Genomic DNA, 22,669 nt, shown 5'->3' on the forward strand with positions numbered 1-22,669 from the left:
TGAGCCCTACATGGGACAACCTAATTACCTTGTATCCCTCCCAGCACTTAGAACAGTGCTTTACACATAGTAAGCATTTAACAAATGCCATCATTATTATTTGTCAAGATCATCATGCAGAGTGTTACTGATGCTTTGCTTGTTTTGCTGCAAGTAGTTATTTAATCTCCGAGTCCTGTTGGCAGTGATCAACTCATTGTGCCTAGAATTCCGGTGGCTGCCTGGTAAACAACATTACTATTTACAAAGGAATGCATCACCTCTTTTTGTACTTGGAAATTAGATTTTAGTATTATGGACTTCTCGGGGTTCTTATTATTTTCAAAAAAGAAAATGGTAGAATCAGTCTATGCAGCTTGCCCTGATACCTCAGGAAATCATTCAGCAGTGAAAGAAGATGCTCCCCTCAAGTTAATCATTTTCCCCAGTTTTTTAGAGTTTGTTTAATATAAAACAAAAATATAATTTTATTAATTAAAAATCCTACTGTACCTAATAATTCTATAGTCTGTTCCACCTCTACGGGCAAAGATTATTTGGTGATCCTGTGCATTTTTGAGTGAAAAGACACCACATTTTTGAGAAAGTGAGTATCCTCAAATTAATTTTCCTTTACTTTCAGAAACCCTGAAGAATGGACTCTAGAAATCAAAAATTTGACAGGTTGCGGCAAAAGTGATTTGTGGACAGATCTGAACAGAAACAGTAGAATATCTCTTAGACACTCCATTCCAAGACCTAACATTGCCATACACACAGTGAGTACAGAGCATGTGGTGGAGGTCTATGGATGTGACAAGGAAATTCAGAAGAAACCTGAATCTCACATACCAGGATAGAAGCATTTGTTGGATAAAAATGAAACACTGAGAAATACCTGGTACATGTGCCTTAAAACTACGTTAAAGGTGACCATATTATTCATGCCAAGTCACAAGTTTTAAATATCTATGTGGACATTCATAAACATGCTTTCAGTTTCACCTAAAAAACATAATGCTGATACACCAAATCAAGTTATCAACATGCTGAAATTGTGTCCATTGCAAAACCATATCGTGTTCTTGTACAGATACTGAAATCATAGCAACTGTAGATTTGCTTCTTTGAAAATCACTAACAAATATAAATGCATTCACCTGCAGAATTCTTTTAACCTGTGCTTCTTTTGTAAATGTATAAGAGTGGGAAAAGGAAAAAAAACACACCATATTTTTGCACAGTAGGATGAGAAAATTACAATAAATATTTCCTTTTAAAGACTGTGAATGGTACTTATTGTGGAACATTCTTTGTTCTTCCTTTGAATATGTGGGAAAATTTTCTGTGGGGCTTTTTTCTGGTTTCAATTTTATATAGCAAAAGTTCCACTTAGCTTCTTTCTTTCTCTGTGGAATCCCAGAACTTTAGGGGGGAAGGGACCCTGAAATATCCTAAAGAGGTGAGAATCTGTCCTATTTTTAAAGACCTCTAAGGGAGGAGATTCCTCAGTCCACCTCAATAGAGTGCTCTACAGAGTGGACCCATCTCCTGGTGTCCACAGATTGAGAACTAGTAGTTTTAAGACTAAGAAAAAAAAGTGTGTGTGTTGGGGGTGTGTGTGTGTGATATTCCAGGGGGATATTCACAAAATAATGTGTACGTTATCTGTTTAAGTACAACTGGCGAAGCAGGAGTCAAGTCAGTCACCCACCTCAACAATTTAGAGCCAACTGAGGAGTGTCTGAGCTGGACTTCAGAGTGGCCTGGAAATCAAGCCCTGAAAGCTGTGAGGAATAACAAGATGCAGCAGACATACTTTCTCATAACAGACGTTTTTGATTTCTATCATTCATTAATGCAATCTGGTCCATCAGGCTGTAGAATTATAACAAGATAAAAAAACACTGTCATCGAGGTTTATGAGTCCTGTTGTTCTTAATGCCTCCCAATGTCTAACAATCTCCTCATGAGTTTAGTTTATTAGAACTCTCCCCAACTCCCCCCACCCCAGTTTACTTTCTTGCACATATAAAAACTATTATTAGAATCAAGATGAGTGCTGTGCAGGATGAAGGTGAAAGTGGTCGAGAATATTAAACAGACATTTGAAAATGATGCTGATTAAATAAACCCTTTAGCTTGTTCTCTAGCTAATGACTTGAAATGGATTTGTGTTATAAGCCCAGAACTTCAGAACTACATCCCCAAGAATGGTTTATATTGCTTGGGATATTTATAATGAGTTATCCATAAAACATCCGGAAACCTACAAATGCATTAAAATAGCAACTCACAGTTTATGCATGTTGGAAATTCACTGCCATATCTAGGAACAAAGTGAACTCATTTTCAGAAATTAAGGATGACAGATGGGTGCAGTGTTCCAAGGCAAAAAAAAATGTATGCATTCTTTGTGAATGTGCACTTTAGGCATTTGAGTAATATAAAGAAATACACTATGACATCTGAGGCACATCTACAGCTGCTAATATCAGCCTCCAAATTGTAAAGCAACAAGATGCTGGTGAAAACAGACTTCAGAGGGAAGTCTGAGAGGCCTTTTAAGCCAATTTGGGAAACATGTATTATAGCTAGCTACTATCAAGCTTGCTGATAGCTACTTTTGTGAGATAAGAGGTCCAGAAAAGACTAAACAGATTTGGAATACATTCAACAAAATGTACATCCCAAATCCCAGATTCTGCAGCTGGAACCTGTGTGAGTAAATTAAGACCACTGCTATTAATTGGTCAGAACAGTGGTTCATCCAGTCTAATGTTCAGTCTCTGACCATGGCAACAGGATTGCTTGGAATGGCAGAATGACAAATGCTTACCTTCCCATCCATTCTAGCGGTTAAAGATGTACCCTCTTAATATCCCAAATTTTCTCTGTCTCTCTATCACACTTGTAACTCCTTATGGTCTGTTTATTCAGGAATTCATCCCCTCTGGACATTTTCAACTGCTTAAATTTTTGTGGTAAAAAATTCCATCTGCTTACCACTTGCTGTGCAAAGAAGTGTTTCATACAGGGTGAAAGTGTTTTCTTGGTTTTGAATCTACCAATCAAGCTTCAGTGAGTGTCCCTTTATCCTGACGGGCATGAGATTTGGTGAAAAGCAATTCTATGTTTTCTGTGTCCACAACTTTCATGATTTTGTAAACTTCAATTTTAAACCCTCTCAGCCTTCATCTTGAAAGACCTAATCTTTCCCATGAAAACTTCTCCCTCAGGCTAATGTTGTTAATAAGGCCTTCCCTAATTAATCCCTCTATGCCTTGACTCCCTCTCCTTTCTGCACCCTGAATATGGACTCTTTGGGCATTTGACATTCACCCCATCCTCAGCCCCACAGCTCTTATATTCATAGCTGTAATTTATTTATTTATACTAATATCTGTCTCTCCCTCTAAACTCTAAACTCAATGAGGGCAGGGAATAGTTCTACCAACTCTGTTGTATTGTACTCTCCCAAGTGCTTAGAGAACAGTGCTCTGTAAGTGCTCAATAAATACCACGGATTGAGTGATTGATAAAGAAACAGCTACAAGGAAGCACACATCAGGAATTTGCACATTTTCTCTGTGAACCCAGGCTAGCCCTTCAGAGTAAATTGTGGAAAAAAATGATGGTTGCCAATTCCCCTTTGGTTAGACTGAAAATGAGGCTGGGACCATAATAATCACTATGTCTAATGACCACAGTAAGCGCTCAATAAATACCACTGATGATAGTAAGAAATGAAAGTGGAAAATCATCAGATTTGAAGTTAAGCTGTACTCACATGCCATTTAATACAGACCTGAGAATCAGTTGGAGAGAAATGCTTAGCTTTCAATCTCTGTGAGCTATCTGAAAACTCTATCTGAAAAGTCCACTTTTTTTTCCAGACTAGCTCTGCAGAGTAAATTGTGGAAAAAAATGATGGTATCTTTATGAACTGTATATAGGTCATCAGGCATAAATTAAGAAATAAGTGGAATGTGCTCCAATTTTTTAAAAATCAAATAATTGTAGTTGTGTGTTATCCACATAATTCAAGTTCCCAAACACATTTTGCTTCAACTATCTTTTAACAGTTTTATTGTACTAGACTCTCACAAGTGCTTAGTACAGTGCTCTGCATACAATAAGCACTCAATAAATACCATTGATTGATTAATCTTGATATTTGTACATTCAGATATTTTGGGCAGAAGCATCCAGAAGCAGCAAGGCTAAGTGGAAAGAGCACGGGCTTGGGAGTCAGAAGACATGAGTTCTAATCCCGCTTCTGCCACTTGTCAGCTGTGTGACCTTGGGCATATCACTTAACTTCTCTATGCCTCAGTTACCTCATCTGTAAAATGGGGATTAAGAGTGTGAGCCCCACGTGGGATAACCTGATTACCTTGTATCCACCCCAGTGCTTTAGAACACTGCTTGACACATAGTAGGTACTTAACAAATACCATTATTATTATTATTGTTATTATTCATTCAGATAAATAAGCAGCATGGCCAGTGGAAAGAGCACGAGCCTGGGTTTTCAAGGACCTGGATTCTAATCCCAGTTCTGTCACTTGCCTGCTGTGTGAACTTGGGGAAGTCACAACTTCCATGGACCCCAGTTCTCTCAACTGTAAAATGGGGATTCGATATATGTTCTCCCTCCTACTTAGACTGTGAGTCCCATGAGAGTCCCATGAGCTGGACAGGGACTGTGTTCAGCCTGATTAACTCGTATCTACCCCAGCGCTTTGAACAGTGCATGACACATAGTATGACCTCCTTCCCCCCCTCCACCGCCCACACCATCACCACCAGGGAGCCGAAGTGTTCTCTCAGAGGCATAGAGGATCTCCACCCATGCCACTCTGGGTGCACTGCTCTCCCCACCTCATGCACACCAGGCCATGTTTCCCCACTCCTCAAGAACCTCCAGTGGTTACCCATCCACCTGCACATCAAACAGAAACTCCTTACCATTATTCATTCATTCATTCATTCAATCGTATTTATTGCTTTAAAGCCCTCAATCATCTTGCCCCCTCCTACTTCACCTCACTACTATTACAACCCAGCCCACACACTTTGCTCCTCTAACACCAAACTTCTCATTGTACCTCGATCTCATCTATCTCGCCGCCAACCTCTCTCCCACATTCTGCCTCTGGCCTGGAATGCCCTTCCTCTTCATATCCAACAGACAATTACCCTCCCCACCTTCAAAGACCTATTGAGGGCACATCTCCTCCAAGAGGCTTTCCCTGACTAATCCTTCCTTTCCTCTTCTCCCACTCCTCTCTGCGTCACCTTGACTTGCTCCTTTTATTCATCCCCCCTCCCAGCCCCACAGCAGTTATGTACATATCTGTAATTTTATTTATATTAGTGTCTGTCTCCCCCCAGACTGTAAGCTCACTGTGAGCAGGGAATGTGTCTGTTATATTGCCCCAAGTGCTTTCTAGAGTGTTCTGTGCACAGTAAGTGCTCAATAAATACAATTGACTGACCTATTGACAGACCCTCTCCCCTGCTTTACAGCTACGGTGATGGGAGAGACCTAGATCTGCAAGCCTGCACCAGTAATCTTATCACAGCTCAGGGCCATCATTTATAGTCCAAATGGAGGACACAGTTGGAATTCTCTGAGTCTTGAGCAGTGATCTTGTCACTTGTACAGACATGGACTGAAATCATTTTGGGGGGCCTTTAATACCCTCAGAGTTAATGGTGCAACTGGGATTCTTAAAATCCCTGTGGTGTGTGAAGTAATGCCTTGAAGATTAGTTTGCTTTCTAAACAAAGCTTTTCCTTTTCAAAATTGGATCTGATTGGGTTTCTCCACATTCATTTTTCTGAGCAATTCATAGACATCAAAGTAATGGATGATAATCAGTTAAATCAATTTTAAGAAAATAATCAGGAACAAAAATAAGTAATTTACAATTCATTCTAGAACTTCATTACAGGAGATAGCAGTACTGGACATAAAGTAAAAAAATGATTTGCTTAGCAATGCTCTTTTATCTACTCAATTTAGAACACACTGCTGGCAGCTTTCCTTTTCAATTCAAGTTGTTTGAACTAGAAAAGTATGAAGTACCAGTATAAAACCTGGGAACAAATGATGGTAGAAACCTAAGAATTTTTGTTACATTTGGGCCTGGAAATTTGACACTTGGTTCAAAAGGCCATTTCCTAGCTTTTCCCTTAAAGTATGGCCATCACGGGCAAAGTTCTCCCCCTAGTGACCTTGCAAAGATTCATTTTAAATTGTGTATTTTGTGGGGTTTTTTTTAAAAGAACAGGAATCTGCATCTGTGTGTATGACTATGGAGATATTATTCCTTGGAAAATGTGACTTTTCCAGTGCTGTGCTTTGACTTTTGAGTAATTTGTTGTGGTCTCTAATAATGGTTACAATTGCAGCACTTAGCATATCCAGTATGTATGTAGTCATACATATTATTATCTTAAATAGCATTTTATTCGGTAGTAGATTAAGTATCACACTGATTTAGGATACACCCAGTTGGCATAGAAATACTACCTTTTCCAGCTGACTTTACTAAAAACAGGATGTGTTCTATTTTTCCATCATCATTGCCTTTCCCTTTCTTGTGTCTCATAGTTACTATTCATAAGTAAAAGAATGTGTTCAAATGTACAGGAAGGCTTCAACTTACAATGAATGCCATTTCCAACATCTCTGAATTTGCAACTGTTCCAGGTTTATGACTTCAGGTCTGATTTTACACCAGGTTCATGAAGTAAGTATTTCATAACGTTGCCCCCTCCCTCTACTTGCTCCCCACACCACTACCTGTTAGTGCCACTCCTGCCATTGCTGTCATTCTCCCTCTCTCCCTACCCACCGGGAGAAAGGCAGTGGCAGCAGGAGAGATGGCAGCAACTCTTCCCTCCTCTGTCTCCTCCCTTCTGTCTCCCACCACTGCTGATGGTGGTAGAATCTGAAGCAGCAGTTACTGGGCTATGTAACCCCCTCACCTCACTTGTTCCCCTTTCCCCCACCTCTGTGATCACCAGTCCCAGCCCAGCCCCAGAGGACAGGGACCACAGGTTGTGGAGGGGGCTGGATGCGGCAGCAGAAAAAAATGACATCCAAGACTCCTGAGAAGACTCCAGTCAGGAATCCTTCAAAAAGTCCATCCAAATCACTTCACAACACCCAAGAAACCTTGTCCAATCAGACCCACCCATGAGCCCATTTTTCTAAAAACAAAATAAAGGGTTTTTACATTTTCTATGGTTTTTGATCATCTGTAGGTACAGGTAGTGCACAGGGCAGTAAGTACTTTACTACATTTCATTTTGAACATATTTTTAACTGACTATGATTTTTATATAAGCGTGATTACTATTTTCTATACATAAAACATTGACATGTCCATTTTACTTCTGATGAAGTTAAAAGTCAGGTACCCTAACATAGAACCTCTCTGGCTTCCTATTAATGTAGCCATAGTACTCATCAGTAATCGATTAAGTACACCATTCTGGGTAATTTGGATAAAGGTAGAGCATCCACTCTTGGTTCGGGAATCAATCCCCCCTCTCTTCTAAGACCTCTGCTGGTGAAACAAAGCTGTGCAAGACTGAGATTTTACTTTCATTTCACCAATACAACAATAATCTCTGTTCTCCAGAGCAGGAAGCAACTTTTCCAGCAGTCTTCCTTTCCATAGTTCCAGATATAGAAAACTCCAGATTTTATGGATAATGCTATACAGAAAATGTAAGTAGTAACTAAAGAAATGAGCAATTAAAGAAGTAAGGGGAAAAGCGTTTTTAAAACAATTCCAGTGGTTTTAAGGAGGGAAAAAGAGGGGGAGGTGAAAAGGAAGGAAAATTCAAAAGCAGGAGAAGGATTTTAGGAAGTTTTTTTTTTTCTGGTATGATTGGGAATATTTTCACATTTAGGTAATTTGTGGGGGAAAACCAGCTTTAGGTAGTTATTGAATTTGTAATTTGACTCACTGCTTCGATGCTAGATATGTTTTTTTGACATTTGTGCATTCACTAAATAAACTTCCTGTTTTCTGGGTGAGAGAAAGAACCAAATACAGTTTTAATTAGACAAATTAGGCATTTGGAAAAGCAATATGCCAGATAACAGAGTGTAATATTTAACATCTAGCTAAATATAGTCCTTTTCTAATTTAGCATAATCACAGTGAAGTTTCCAAGATAAACATTGCATAAAAATGATTATGTTCTGTAGGGAGGAGTTAGACTCTTCAATCAAGCCCTGTTAAAATCCCTTCTTTGTCTTAAAACTTAGACTGCATTTTAAATGAGTTTTCAAACAATCATGTCCTTCCCAGACTAATGAAAGATAAAGTTCGGACAATAACGTGGCTTTAACTCTCCCGGTAATTTGGGAAAGGAAGTATGGGGAATTGGGAGGAGGAGAGGGATGGAAGGAAGTTTGATTTCCAGGAAGACCAGAATGACTTATGGTGAACTCATCTGGCATTTAAACCGAATCCATGTAACCTAAAGGATGCCTTCAGTATAGCATACATACGCCTTTGGTTTCTGTTTTTAGGTCTCTGACAAATGTGCATGGTATTAAATTCACATGACTATTCTGGATCTATATTTAAGTGGTTTTCTGCCTGCCACATGCTTCATGTTGACTTTCTCCAAAGGAGAATGGGCTTTTTGTTATCCTTTTGTCCCTAGGCACAAGATTGAACCTCAAAGCAACTGCGATTTTCATTATGAGTGTAACATCAAATGTTAAAGGTCCCAAAGTTCGGGCAACACATAAAAGGGCCCAGGATGAAATAATGTGTTCCTGAGTGTCACAGTACAATATCCGCTATCTACTATCTGATTTTTATGCAAGAAATTGCCATTTTGTTACAGTTGTTCATGCATTATGAAATAGTTTAGACATTGGAAATAAATTAGATTCTGTTCTGTACACTAATGGTGCAGTGGATAGAGCACAGGCCTGGGAGTCAGAAGGTCATGGGTTCTAATCCCTGCTCCACCACTTAATAATAATGATAATAATAATGATGGTATTTGTTAAGCGCTTAGTGCAAAGCACTGTTCTAAGCGCTGCAGGGATACAAAGTAATAAGGTTGTCCCACATGGGGCTCACAGTCTTAATCCCCATTTTACAGATGAGGTAACAGGCACAGAGATGTTAAGTGACTTGCCCAAAGTCACACAGCTGATAAGTGGTGGAGCTGGAATTAGAACCCATGACCTCTGACTCCCAAGCCCATGCTCTTTCCACTGAGCCACTCTGCTTCTTTATAATAATAATGATGGTATTTGTTAAGCACTTACTATGTGCCAAACACTGTTCTAAGTGCTGGGGTAGATACAAGGTAAGCTGGGGTAGATACAAGGTAAGCAGGTTGCCCCACGTGGGGCTCACAGTCTTAATCCTCGTTTTATGGATGAGGTAACTTAGGCACAGAGAAGTTAAGGACTTGTCCAAAGTCACACAGCTGACAAGCGGCGGAGTTGGGACTAGAACCCACGACCTCTGACTCCCAAGCCCGGGCTCTTTCCACTACACCACACTGCTTACTTACTTATCTTACATGAGAAGCAGCGTGGTGTAGTGGAAAGAGCCCGGGCTTGGGAGTCAGAAGTCGTGGGTTCTAATCCCGGCTCCACTGCTTCAATCAATCAATCAATCAATCGTATTTATTGAGTGCTTACTGTGTGCAGAGCACTGTACTAAGCTCTTGGGAAGTACAAGTTGGCAACATATAGAGACAGTCCCTACCTAACAGTGGGCTCACAGTCTAGAAGGGGGAGACAGAGAACAAAACCAAACATATTAACAAAATAAAATAAATAGAATAGATATGTATGAGTAAAATAAATGAATAAATAAATAGAGTAATAAATATGTACAAACATATATACATATATACAGGTGCTGTGGGGAAGGGAAGGAGGTAAGAAGGGGGGATGGAGACGGGGACGAGGGGGAGCTTGTCAGCTGTGTGACCTTGAGCAAGTCACTTAACTTCTCTGGGCCTCAGTTACCTCATTTGTAAAATGGGGATGAAGACTGTGAGCCCCACATGGGACAACCTGATGACCTTGTACCTATGCCAGTGTTTAGAACAGTGCTTGGCACATAGTAAGCGCTTAACAAATACCAGCATTATTATTATTATTATCGTGTGCCTTGTGACCTTATGCAAGACACTTTACTTCTCTGTGCCTTAGTTACCTCATCTGTAAAATGGGATTGAGACTGTGAGCCCCATGATGGACAAGGGCTGTGTCCAGCCTGCATTGCTTATATCCACCCCAGTGCTTAGTGCAGTGCCTAGCACATAGTAAGTGCTTAGCAAATGCCATTATTATTATTATTAATAATGATAAACAATAAGTGTTATTAGTCATGATCATTGTCAGGGATTTTTAAGTTATAATGCAGAAGAGTATGATTGGAGGGGAGAGGGACCCTGAAATTTAAATTAAATTAGTTCCAAAATCTTAGGGAAGGATAAGTCATTCTGCTTAGTGCACCCAGTAAACCAAATTCTCCCCTCGCCTCACCATGTCATCAGATCATTTGTAGTGTCAAGGACCAGAATGTTTTCAGACACAGAGGAGGCTACATCTGCTTTCTGCACCACCAGAAGCCAGTTCTGCATTACAGGATGACCCTAACCAGGCCCACCTGCTGTCTAATACTGCTCTTGCTTCTTCACAGAAGCTATTTTGAAATGAAATTAGCCGCAGCGGTGCCAGAGTGTGTTCTTGAAACTGGGAGGGAGCTCATATCCTCATGCAAGCGTGAGAGTGGCAAACTAACCGGGGGAGCCTCTGGGGTCCTACTACCCCAGGCCCGCCCTTTAATCCAGCACTGCAGCACTAGGGAAGTGAAGATTTGAGGCAACTATTCTGCTTGGATCAACCAAGTCAGAATCACATTTTTTGCCTCCACTGAGGCAAAATTAACCAAAGAGGAATTGTCCAGATTCTCCATGTTCCTTCAGTCACAGAGCCCTAGCTGGAGAGTTCTCTGCAGAGGTAGTAAAAGTCACCAAAATTAGAGAGAGCAGAATTTGGTCATAAGAGCAAAAGTACTTTGTTCTACAGAGATAATTCAATTACAAATTCCATCTGGCAAGAATGAATATTTTTCATGGATTCCATTAGGAGCTCTGCTGTATGCTCCCCTTTCACCCTTTCACCTTAACCCTGAACAGATATTTTACAAAGTCCTTGAGAACTAATCTACAATAGTAATAATAATGATGGTATGTATTGAGTGCTTCCCCTGTACCAAACACTGTACTAAGTGCTTGGGTGGGTACGAGATAATCGGAGTGGACACAGTCCCTGTCCCACATGGGGCTCACAGTCTAAGAGGGAGGGAGAATGGGTGTTTTAGCCTATTTTACAGATGAGGAAACTGAGGCATAGAGCGGATAAGTGACTTGTCCAAGGTCACACAACAGGCAAGAGGCAGAGCTGAGAGTAGAACTCAGGTCTCCTGACTCCCAGGCCTAGGCTTTTCCACCAAGACATGCCTCATCTCAAGTAATCCTCAAAAATCTCCAGAGGCTACCAATCAACCTACACATTGGGCAAAAACTCCTCAACCTCAGCTTCAAGGCTCTCCATCACCTCGCCCCCTCCTACCTCACCTCCCTTCTCTCCTTCTACAGCCCAGCCCGCACCCTCCACTCCTCTGCCGCTAATCTCCTCACCGTGCCTCGTTCTCGCCTGTCCCACCGTCGACCCCCAGCCCATGTCATCCCCCTGGCCTGGAATGCCCTCCCTCGACACATCCACCAAGCTAGCTCTCTTCCTCCCTTCAAGGCCCTACTGAGAGCTCACCTCCAGGAAGACTTCCCAGACTGAGCCCCCTCCTTCCTCTCCCCCTCCTCCCCCTCCTCCCCACCTTACCTCCTTCCCCTCCCCACAGCACCTGTATATATGTATATATGTTTGTACATATTTATTACTCTATTTTATTTGTACAAAGCTATTCTATTTATTTTATTTTGTTAATATGTTTTGTTTTGTTCTCTGTCTCCCCCTTCTAGACTGTGAGCCCACTGTTGGGTAGGGACCGTCTCTATATGTTGCCAACTTGTGCTTCCCAAGTGCTTAGTACAGTGTTCTGCACACAGCAAGCGCTCAATAAATATAATTGAATGAATGAATGAAGTAATATTTTTGCCACAAAAAGGTGAAAAGGATTTCATCTCTTCAATGCACTGTAAGGTTCCACCACGACACAGGGCAGGTAGTCCAGTTGTGAGAGTTTTGAGACTCAAGCTTCCCAGCTGGGCCACAATCAGTCTGGGTTTGGTGTAGGTAGTCGAGTAGGGAGCAGTTTTGCTCCAGTCTCCTTGCAGTGGCAGAAAGTGCCATCTGCCCAAGCCATGGAGTCAAATTTGGGGCAAGAATCCCCTCTCCAGGGAAACCTCACCACCCTTTACTAAACCATTCTGAGTAATCGTATTCAGTGATGTACAAAATGGGTGAGGGCACAGTGATTTCTGCCACTGATAAGAGCTCAAATATACTAATACTACTACTACTACTAAAAATCATAATGGTGGTGGTATTTGTTAAGTCCACAGTACTAAGTGCTGGGGTAGATATAAGATCATCAAGTCAGTCCCAGTCCCTGTCCCACAGGGGACTCACAGTCTAAGTAGGAGAGAAAACAGGTATTGAATCCCCATTTTACAGAGGAGGAAACTGAAGCTTAGAGAAGGTAAGTGACTTGCCAGAGCTCACACAGCAGACAAGTGAAGCAGTGTGGCCTAGTGGATAGACCACGGGCCTGGGAGTCAGGAGGACCTGGGTTCTAATCCCAGTTCCCTCCCCTTGTTTGCTGTGTGACCTTGGGTAAGTCACTTCACTTCTCTGTGCCTCCATTATCTCATCTGTAAAATTCATTCAATCATATTTATTAAGCACTTACTGTGTGCAGAGCACTATACTAAGTGCTTGGAAAAGTACGTTACAACAATAAAGAGTGACAATCCCTGCCCACAATGAGCTCATAGTGTAGAGGGGGAGACAGACAATACAAATAAATAAAATTACAGATATATACATAAGTGCTGTGGGCTGGGAAAGGGTGGGAAGAGCAAAGAGAGCATGTCAGGGCGATGCAGAAGGGAGTGGGAGATGAGGAAAAGTGGGGCTTAGTCTGGGAAGGCCTCTTGGAAGGAGATATACCTTAAAATGGGGATTAAGATGGTGAGCCCCATGTGGGACAGGGACTGTGTCCAACCTGATCAGCTTATATCTATCCCAGCACTTAGTAAAGTGCCCTTAACAAATACCGTAAAAAAGGCAGCAGAACTGGGATTAGAACCAAGGTCCTCTGACTCCCAGGCCCGTGCTCTTTCCACTAGGCCAAGTTCTGTTTTGTGATCACAAACCTCATCCATTCTTCCTTCTAGTTGTGTGGCACTGGGCACAGAGGGACTGGGCAAGAGAGTGTTGACGGCTCAGCACGAACCATTACCACTCCTGCATAAACAGCTCAAGCATATGTCCTGTGAGTGGTAGGACATGCTCTTCCCTTCTTATTCATGTCTGACTGGCAAGGATGGGCAGAAAGGTGCGTTACCATATTTTCATGGGCAAAGGGTGCCAGTGTGCAAAGGCACTTTCCCTGGTGGATACATTCTTATCAGCAGCAGCAGCATTGTCTTCAAAATTGAAGGACAACTCTATAAAGATCCTACCTTCTTTGTTTCCCCTTCCAATTCTGAATCCAAATCAGAATTTGATTTCAGTGCAGTGATGAGAACCAGCGTGGCTTAGTGGAAAGGGCACAGGCTTGGGAGTAAGAGGTCAAGGGTTCTAATCCCAGCTCCACCACTTGTCAGCTGTGTGACTTTGGGCAAGTCATTTAACTTCTCTGTGCCTCAATTACCTCATCTGTAAAATGGGGATTAAGACTGTGAGCCCCATGTGGGACAACCTGATAACCTTGTATCTATCCCAGCGCTTAGAACAATGCTTGTCACATAGTAAGCGCTTAACAAATACCAGCATTATTATTATTATAATCTCTGAAAGCAGTCATTGACAACCCCTTATCCATGAACCAAGACCTCTGGGACTTCACCCACAGTACATCTCTGGGCCCAGGCATTCCGTAATGTGTTCCTGTCAAGATTGTGCTAACAATAATAATAATCATTGTGGTATTTGTTTAGCACTTACTATGTGCCAAACACTGTGGTAGATACATGATAATCAGGTTAGACACAGTCTCTGTCCCACTTGGGGTTCACAGTCTAGGAGCAAGAACAGGTATAGAATTCTCATTTTACAGATGAGGAAACTGAGGCTCAGAGAAGTAAAGTGACTTACCCAAGGTCATTCAGCAGACAAGTGGCAGAGACAGGATTAGAACCTAGGTCCTTTGACTTCCAGGCCCGTGTGCTTTCCACTATCCTGCTGTGTTTCCTGGGTTACCCTGCTGAGTTTGACATTTCCATTGCCTATTGCTGTTTTTGAGTCTTCCTCAGGGCATGAGGTTGCTGAAACAAATGTGCAAGGGAATGGATTTTGGTGTGTGTGTCTCTGAAAAACTGGCAAAGTACCCATCCCATGCAAACTCTGAGGATGGCAGACTCTGGGTTTAGCTTTGCATTAAGCAGTGTGGCTTAATGGAAAGAGCACAGGCTTGGGAGTCAGGGTTCTAATCCCAGCTCCACCACTTGTCAGCTGTGTGACTTTGGGCAAGTCACTTGACTTCTCTGTGCCTCAGTTACCTCAACTGTAAAATAGGGATTAAGACTGTGAGCCCCACATTGGACAACCTGATCACCTTGTATCCCTCCCAGTGCTTTGAACAGTGCTTCGCACGTAGTAAGTGCTTAACAAATGCCGTTATTATTATTATTACTTTGCTTACTTCCTCATTTCCCAGTATTCTCTTAGTTCTTAATGTAAAAGAAAGTGGGTTTATGGTAGAATTGTGAAGTAGATCTGCTTTCATCACGGTCTTAGAGGTCTGGGGGCACATAGCACCCACAAATCACTATAGATCAGAGCTCTTTTGATTCATACCTCAAGGACACTGAAGTAAAAATTCAAATTGAGAAGTGAATAAAGGAGGGAGTGCAGGAAGCTACAAAAGAAGGAAAGAGGGAGCCAGAAAACTGTTCTTACTGAAATTGATTACTGCCAAGTGAACAGTATTTTCCACCCAGTTAAGATACATCCCTTGTTGAAGGTCAGTGTGTTCTGCATATGCCTGTATTCTGCTATTTTCTGTTAAGTTTTACTATGGTATGACAGACTCAAAAGGCACTTTGCCTTTCTCTGATTGCTGTCCCTCCTGTGTTTTGGTGTTCTGATTCCAAATTGGCGTGGCTGCAGGAACATGGACCTTCTAAACTCCACTACCTACTCAGTCACGGTCAGTGTTATACTGCAAGGCCTAGCATGGGCAGGTAAGAAACCTAGTGTTGAATGTCACGTGACGTGGATATTTTCTGAGTCACTGGTCCAGGGAAAGAGCACCGCTCTGGAAATCAGGAGTCCTGGGTTCGAGTTCCGGCTCTCAGCTGCAGCTACCGTTAGTGGTGAAGGTTTCTGACTGCAGAACCAGCTGGAGTGTTCCACGATGTGGACGGGTCCAGAAGGAATCCTGAAAAATAGCTGGCTAACATGAGTGGCAAAAGCTACCAAGGCAACCGCTTTGCCGGGTTATCCCACTACTACACAGCGTTGGCATTATCCTGAGGGCACTCGGGCATACACGGGCCATGTGTGTGAAAAAGCCTTTCTGTACATTTGCATTGTGCCTGCCTACTCACTCGTGGCACTCTGTGCCCAAGTTGGAACATAACTGGCAGGTAAGAGAGAGTGTCTGTGGAGTTGCATAAACCACTAGCACTATAATCGATTTCCGAAAGCCTCTCAGGACGGAGGCTTGTCCCTCTTTTCCAACAAGACACTTCATCATCATCACCACCTAGAAAACCCACCTGGAAATCTGCAGTCATAAATGCGGGTTATGGGGTTCTCTGAGGGCCACACTTTGCCAAAACTCCCAGTCTTGTTTGTGCTTTTCATGGAACTTCTCCCCAGGAACCTTGCTGAGCACCTGCATGCTGGTGGGATCATCTGCCAAGGGGAACCGTTAATGACATGGGGTCTCTTCATGGTTCCTGTCTCATGAGATAAGACTCATATTTAATTAGGGGCCTTCATTAGAAATGTTTTCTTCAATTTAGAAAACCCACTCTCCCCCTTTTCCCCTTAGCATTGAAAATCGAGCTGTCCACTTCATCTTGCATTTCCACCTTGTGGAGAAATAAATGAGTCCAATTTTCTAATTGCACAATTAAAGTAAATTATGCACCCAAAGATAAATTCCACATGCTGAGTTTAAATAGGCAAAGGTTGTATTGGGGGCATTATGCATGGAAATTACACATGGAACAGGTATAGTGTGTTATTAAAAGCCATAATTAATTGCTTTTTAAGCCTAGTGATTATTTTAAATTCAAGCTTATAGTCACAATGCCAATCATGTGTGTTTTCAGAATTCACCCTTTGCTATCGCTATAGTTTTACAGAGTCAATTGTCTCATGTCCCTTGAGTAGTTACAGTCCTGTCTAAATGTCCTGAAAAGAACCGATTAGTAAATTACATTTTATCTCTCCACTCCTTTCCATCATCAGCTTCTCATAAAATCTTCTATTCACAAGAAGGTTTACTGAGTAAATACCAAATAAGAGAAAAACATCCTGAATGTATCCATGGCCAAAATAATTACATTGGGAAACAGCATGACCTACTGGAAAGAGCATGGACCAGGTAGTCAGAGGATCTGGGTTCTAATCCCAGCTCCACCACTTGTCTGCTGTATGACCTTGGACATATCACTAACTGTTCTGTGCCTCATAGGTAAAATAGGGATTAAGACTGGAAGCCTTATGTGGGTCAGGGACCGTGTCTGACCCGGTTAGCTTGCACCTACCCCAGTACAGAGTACAGTGCCTGGCATGTAATAGGTGCTTAACAAATACCAAAGAAAATTTATCCACCTCTATATTGAAATGCAGTGGAGGGACTTAAAGGATGTATGGAAAGTAACAGTCACGTGGAGCAGAGCTCTTCACTGACAGCAGCATGGCCTCATGGAAAGAGCCCCTGCCCATTAGAACATGGGTTCTAATCCCCACTCTGCCACTTATTTGCTGTGTGACCTTGGGCAAGTCAACTCACTTCTTTGTGCCTCAGTTCCCTCATCTGCAAAATGGGGATTCAATGCCTGTTCTCCCTTCTCTTAGACTGTGAGTCCCATGTGGAAGAGGGACTGCGTCCAACCTGATCATCTTGTATCTACTCCAGCGCCTAGTACAGTGCTTGGCACATAGTAAGCACTTAGCAAGAACCACAATTATTATTGTTATTATGTCCCCACCTCGCTGTTTGTCCAATGGAAAGAAGAAAGGTGTAGGAATCAGGAGACCCGGGTGCTAGTCCTGGCTCTCAAAATACAAGACTGCCTACTGGGGCTTTGCTCTCAGAGTTAAGTTCAGTTTGCAGTTGGCATCTCACTGCTGTCTATTACTGGCCAGGTCCTAGCCAGAGGCCTTCTGGGCTGGCTACTGAAGAATCTCATTGCATCATGGCTCAGTGGAAAGAGTTCGGACTTGGGAGTCAGAGGTCGTGGGTTCAAGCTCGGCCAATTGTCAGCTGTGTGTCCTTGGGCAAGTCACTTAACTTCTCTGAGCCTGTTACCTCATCTGAAAAATGGAGATTAAGACTGTGAGCCTCACGTGGGACAACCTGATCACCTTATATCCCCCCCAGCGCTTAGAACAGTGCTTTGCACATAGTAAGCCCTTAACAAATGCCATCATTATTATTATTGTTATTATTATCATTGACCACATGCTTTTAGAACTCTAATGTGGTTTCACACCTCAATGGGCCACAGTGACTGTGGTCTGTGAGAAGTATCAGATACACATCTACAGGGAGAAGCACCAACACCTGTGTCTAGATTTAGAGACTATAAAACACAAACAATTAGCTCCATTAGTGCATTCATTCATTCAATCGCATTTATTGAGTGCTTACTGTGTGCAGAGCACTGTACTAAACGCTTGGGAAGTACAAGTTGGCAACATATAGAAACAGTCTCTACCCAACAGCGGGCTCACAGTCTAGAAGGGGGAGACAAACAAAAAAAAACATAATTACAAAATAAAATAGAATAGTAAATATGTACAAGTAAAATAGAGTAATAAATATGTACAAACATATATACAGGTGATGTGGGGAGGGGAAGGAGGTAAGGCAGGGGGTAGAGGGGGAGAGGAAGGAGGGGGCTCAGTCTGGAAAGGCCTCCTGGAGGAGGTGAGCTCTCAGTAGGGCTCTGAAGGGAGGAAGAGAGCTAGCTTGGCGGATGTGGGGAGGGAGGGCATTCCAGGCCAGGGGGAAGATGTGGGCTGGGGGTCGACGGTGAGACAGGCGAGAACGAGGCACAGTGAGAAGGTTAGCAGCAGAGGAGTGGAGGGTGTGGGCTGGGCTGTAGAAGGAAAGAAGGGAGGTGAGGTAGGAGGGGGCGAGGTGATGGAAAGCCTTGAAGCCGAGAGTGAGGAGTTTTTGCCTGCTGCGTAGGTTGATTGGTAGCCACTGGAGATTTTTGAGGAGGGGAGTAACATGCCCAGAGCATTTCTGCACAAAGATGATCCGGGCAGCAGCGTGAAGTATAGATTGAAGTAGGGAGAGACAGGAGGATGGGAGATCAGAGAGGAGGCTGATGCAGTAATCCAGTCGAGATAGGATGAGAGATTGAACGAGCAGGGTAGCAGTTTGGATCGAGAGGAAAGGGCGGATCTTGGAGATGTTGCGGAGGTGAGACCAGCAGGTTTTGGTGACGGATTGGATGTGAAGGGTGAACGAGAGAGGAGAGTCGCGGATGACACCAAGGTTGCGGGCTTGTGAGACGGGAAGGATGGTAGTGCCATCAACAGTGATGGGAAAGTCAGGAAGAGGGCAGGGTTTGGGAGGGAAGATAAGGAGTTCAGTCTTGGACATATTGAGTTTTAGATGGTGGGCAGACATCGAGATGGAGATGTCTTGAAGGCAGGAGGAGACACGAGGCTGAAGGGTGGGAGAGAGATCGGGGCAGAGATGTAGATTTGGGTGTCATTAGCATAGAGATGATAGTTGAAGCTGTGGGAGTGAATGAGTTCACTGAGTGAGTGTAGATAGAGAACAGAAGGGGACCAAGAACTGACCCTTGAGGAACCCCTACATTAAGGGGATGGGAGGGGAGGAGGAGCCCACAAAAGAGATTGAGAATGAACGGCCGGAGAGATAAGAGGAGAACCAAGAGAGGACAAGAGTCTGTGAAGCCAAGGTTGCATAGTGTGTTGAGGAGAAGGGGGTGGATCTATACTGCATCTATACTCTGGCATTCACTTAGTAGGTTTGATGACCCTACGAAGCTCACGTTGCCTAGTGGTAAAAGCAGGGGCTTGGGAGTCAGAGGACGTAGGTTCTAATCCTGGCTCCTCCTCTTGTCTGCTGTGTGACCTTGAACAACTCAACTTAACTCCTCTGTGCCTCAGTTACCTCATCTGGAAAATGGGGATTAAGAACTGTGAGCCCCATGTGGGACAACCTGATTACCATGTATCTACCCCAGCACTTAGAACGCACATAATAAACACATAACAAATACCATCATTATTATTATTATTATCATCAAGATATGGAGGGATCGTATCTACCAACCCTATTGCATTGTACTCTCCCAAGTGCTTAGTGCAATGTTCGACACACAATGTGTTCAGTAAATACCACTGATTGATGGATACTGATCCAAGCTAGCATGGTTGGTCAGGTTAGACCTGGGGGTGCTCTTTCTGATCCATTCCCCCTTGTCAATCAGTCAAACAATAGCATTTATTGAGTGTGAAGCTTGTCCCCTAGACGTCATGGGCAGGGAATGTGTCCGCTTAATCTATTGTACTCTCTCAAGCTCTTAATAGAGTGCTTTGAACATAGTAAGCTCTCAATAAGCTCTCAGTGTCAGGCACTGGGGTAGATATAAGCTAATCAGGTTGGACACAGTCCATGTCTCTCAAGGGGCTCACAGTATCAATCTTCATTTTACAGATGAGGGAACCGAGGCACAGAGAAGTGAAGTGACCTGCCCAAACTCACACAACAGACAAGTGGCAGAGCTGGGATTAGAACCCAGGTCCTTTTGACTCCAAGGCCCGTGCTCCATCCATTAGGCCATGCTGCTTCTCCACTCTATGTGCAGAATACTGTACTATGTGGTTGGGAGAGTTCAGTAGAGTCGGCAGGCATACTCTCTGATCTCAAGGAGCTTACACAAAATAGGGCTGTATAGGCTGTGAGAAGCAGCATGATGTAGTGGATAGAGTATGGGCCTGGGAGTCAGGAGGTCATGGGTTCTAATCCCAGACCCACCACATGTCTGCTGTGTGACCTTGGGCAAGTCACCTCACTTCTCTGTGCCTCACTTATCTGTAAAATGAGGGTTGAAACTGCGAGTCCCACATGGGACAGGGACCGTGTCCAACTTGATTTGCTTGTATCTACCCCAGTACTTAATACAGTGCCTGGCACATAGTAAGCACTTAACAAATACCATCATTATTATTATGAAGTCCAGCCCTATTGAACTTACTCTGCACAACTGTGCTGGAGGACGCCACAAGAGATCTGGACGTTGGTCTTAGAGCATGCTTCCAATCCTCTCAGAGACCGAACTAAACAGGTTGTGAGCATCATCAAAAGCCCTAGGGACAGTCACTCAAGAACTGTTATATGCCGATGACTGAGCCTTAGATTCACATTCCCAAAAGGGAATGCAGAGGATTGTGTGACCTTGGGCAAGTCACTTCACTTCTCTGTGCTTCAGTTACCTCATCTGGAAAATGGAGATTGAGTATGTGAGCCCCACGTGGGACAGGGACTGGGTCCAACCCGATTGGCTTCTATCTACCCCAGTGCTTAGTACAGCGACTGGCACACAGTAAGCACTTAACAAATACCATTATTTTTATTTTTATTGTTATTATTGCTAATAATAATAATAAACCCCTTTGGAGAGTTATCCCAGGGCTACAGACTGACAATAAATCCAAAGCGAAGCAAAGCAAATCCATTCAATCCCTTATACCGGGGCCCCAGGGCGTGCTGCATGGGAGAGAGGCCACCCCACACCCCACACACTCCTAGAACTCCCACTGGACACTTCTTCTCCAGCTGGGGGACATGGGGAGCGGGGGCAAGGAGTAGCCTCGCATAGGAGTAGCAGAATGAGAGGCCTTCTCAATGTTAGGAAGGCTGTGGCTGCGGCTATAACCGTTGGACCCTGAACCTCGAGAAGCCCCAATGTCTGCCCCTCTAGCCACCATGCCCTACCTCTCATTTAAATTAATCCAATTATGGTGTTTAGTAAGCCTTTTCTGTGTGTCACAGACTGTTCTAAGCACTGGGGTAGATACAGTCCAGTTAGATTGGACACAATCCCTGGGGTTCACAGTCTAATTAGGAGGAGGAACAGGTATATACTGTTGTTGTACATATAATGTCCTCTTTTATGTTATTTTTGTGTTTTGATTGTTTTATCATTCCTTATGTTTTCTGTCATCTGTCCCATAGAGAAGCAGCATGGCCTAGTGGATAGAGCATGGGCCTGGGAGTCAGAAGGACTTGGGTTCTAATTCCGCTTCCACCACTTGTCTGCTATGTGACCTTGGACACGTCACTCAACTTCCCTGTGCCTCAGTTACCTCATCTATAACATGGGGGTTAAGATTTTGAGACCTATGTGGGACAGGGACTGTTTCCAATCTGATTGGTTTATATCCACCCCAGAGCTTAGTACAGTGCCTGGCACATAGTTATTATTATTATATCACTTCCTTAGATTTTAAGTCCCTTTAGGATCAAGGAGCATATCTAATTTTCCCCATTCTCCCTGCCTCAGAGCTTAATAGCATACTCTGCTCAAAGTAAGCGCTTAATAAATACCATTATTACCTACACATGCACAACATGAAATTGAATGTTGCCATGGAATTCTGTTACCTAGGCTTCACACTGTCCAACAATAATAATAATAATAATGATGGTATTTGTTAAGCACTTACTATGTGCCAAGCACTGTTCTAAGCACTGGAGCACTGTTCTAAGCGCTGGCACTGTTCTAAGCACTGGCACTGTTCTAAGCACTTGCAAAGATAAAGGAAGTAGAAAATCAAATCAAGATGATAAGTATTTAGAAAATTAGCAAAGTTGTGCTGGCAACAAGGCATTACCCTTCATTCAAAAACAATGGTCTACAGAACTGTAGTACTGTCCAATCTTCTAAAATGTGGGTAAGACCTGGACTCGCCAAAATCACCACAACCATCTCCTGGAAAATCAATCAATCAATCGTATTTATTGAGCGCTTACTGTGTGCAGAGCACTGTACTAAGCGCTTGGGAAGTACAAGTTGGCAATATATAGAGACAGTCCCTACCCAACAGTGGGCTCACAGTCTAGAAGGGGGAGACAGAGAACAAAACCAAACATATTAACAAAATAAAATAAATAGAATATATATGTACAAGTAAAATAAATAAATAAATAAATAAATAAATAAATAAATAGAGTAATAAGTATGTACAAACATATATACATATATACAGGTG

General features: G+C 42.9%; 2 protein-coding genes across 4 annotated transcripts in view; both read left to right on the plus strand.

Annotated features, from left to right (window-relative positions):
• The window catches only part of SUSD3 (sushi domain containing 3), a 111,915-nt gene extending 110,063 nt beyond the window's left edge, over nucleotides 1-1,852 (plus strand). Inside the window, exons 5-6 of one of the 2 annotated variants that reach the window (XM_038740394.1) lie at nucleotides 623-758; nucleotides 1,657-1,852. In XM_038740394.1, the coding sequence (XP_038596322.1) occupies nucleotides 623-758; nucleotides 1,657-1,716 (196 nt within the window). In that variant the 3' untranslated portion in view covers nucleotides 1,717-1,852. Of the gene's footprint in view, nucleotides 1-622; nucleotides 1,228-1,656 lie in introns of those variants that run through there. The other variant, XM_038740393.1, reaches the window with a different exon arrangement.
• Nucleotides 1,853-7,661: 5,809 nt separating this feature from the next.
• Nucleotides 7,662-22,669, plus strand: part of CARD19 (caspase recruitment domain family member 19) — a 50,979-nt gene continuing 35,971 nt past the window's right edge. For both annotated transcript variants that reach the window (XM_038771908.1, XM_038771911.1), the window contains exon 1: nucleotides 7,662-7,726. In XM_038771908.1, coding sequence (XP_038627836.1) covers nucleotides 7,711-7,726 — 16 coding nt within the window. In that variant the 5' untranslated portion in view covers nucleotides 7,662-7,710. The remainder of the gene's footprint in view (nucleotides 7,727-22,669) is intronic.

Source organism: Tachyglossus aculeatus, chromosome X1 (genome assembly GCF_015852505.1).
Source record: "Tachyglossus aculeatus isolate mTacAcu1 chromosome X1, mTacAcu1.pri, whole genome shotgun sequence".
Lineage (NCBI taxonomy): Eukaryota > Metazoa > Chordata > Mammalia > Monotremata > Tachyglossidae > Tachyglossus > Tachyglossus aculeatus.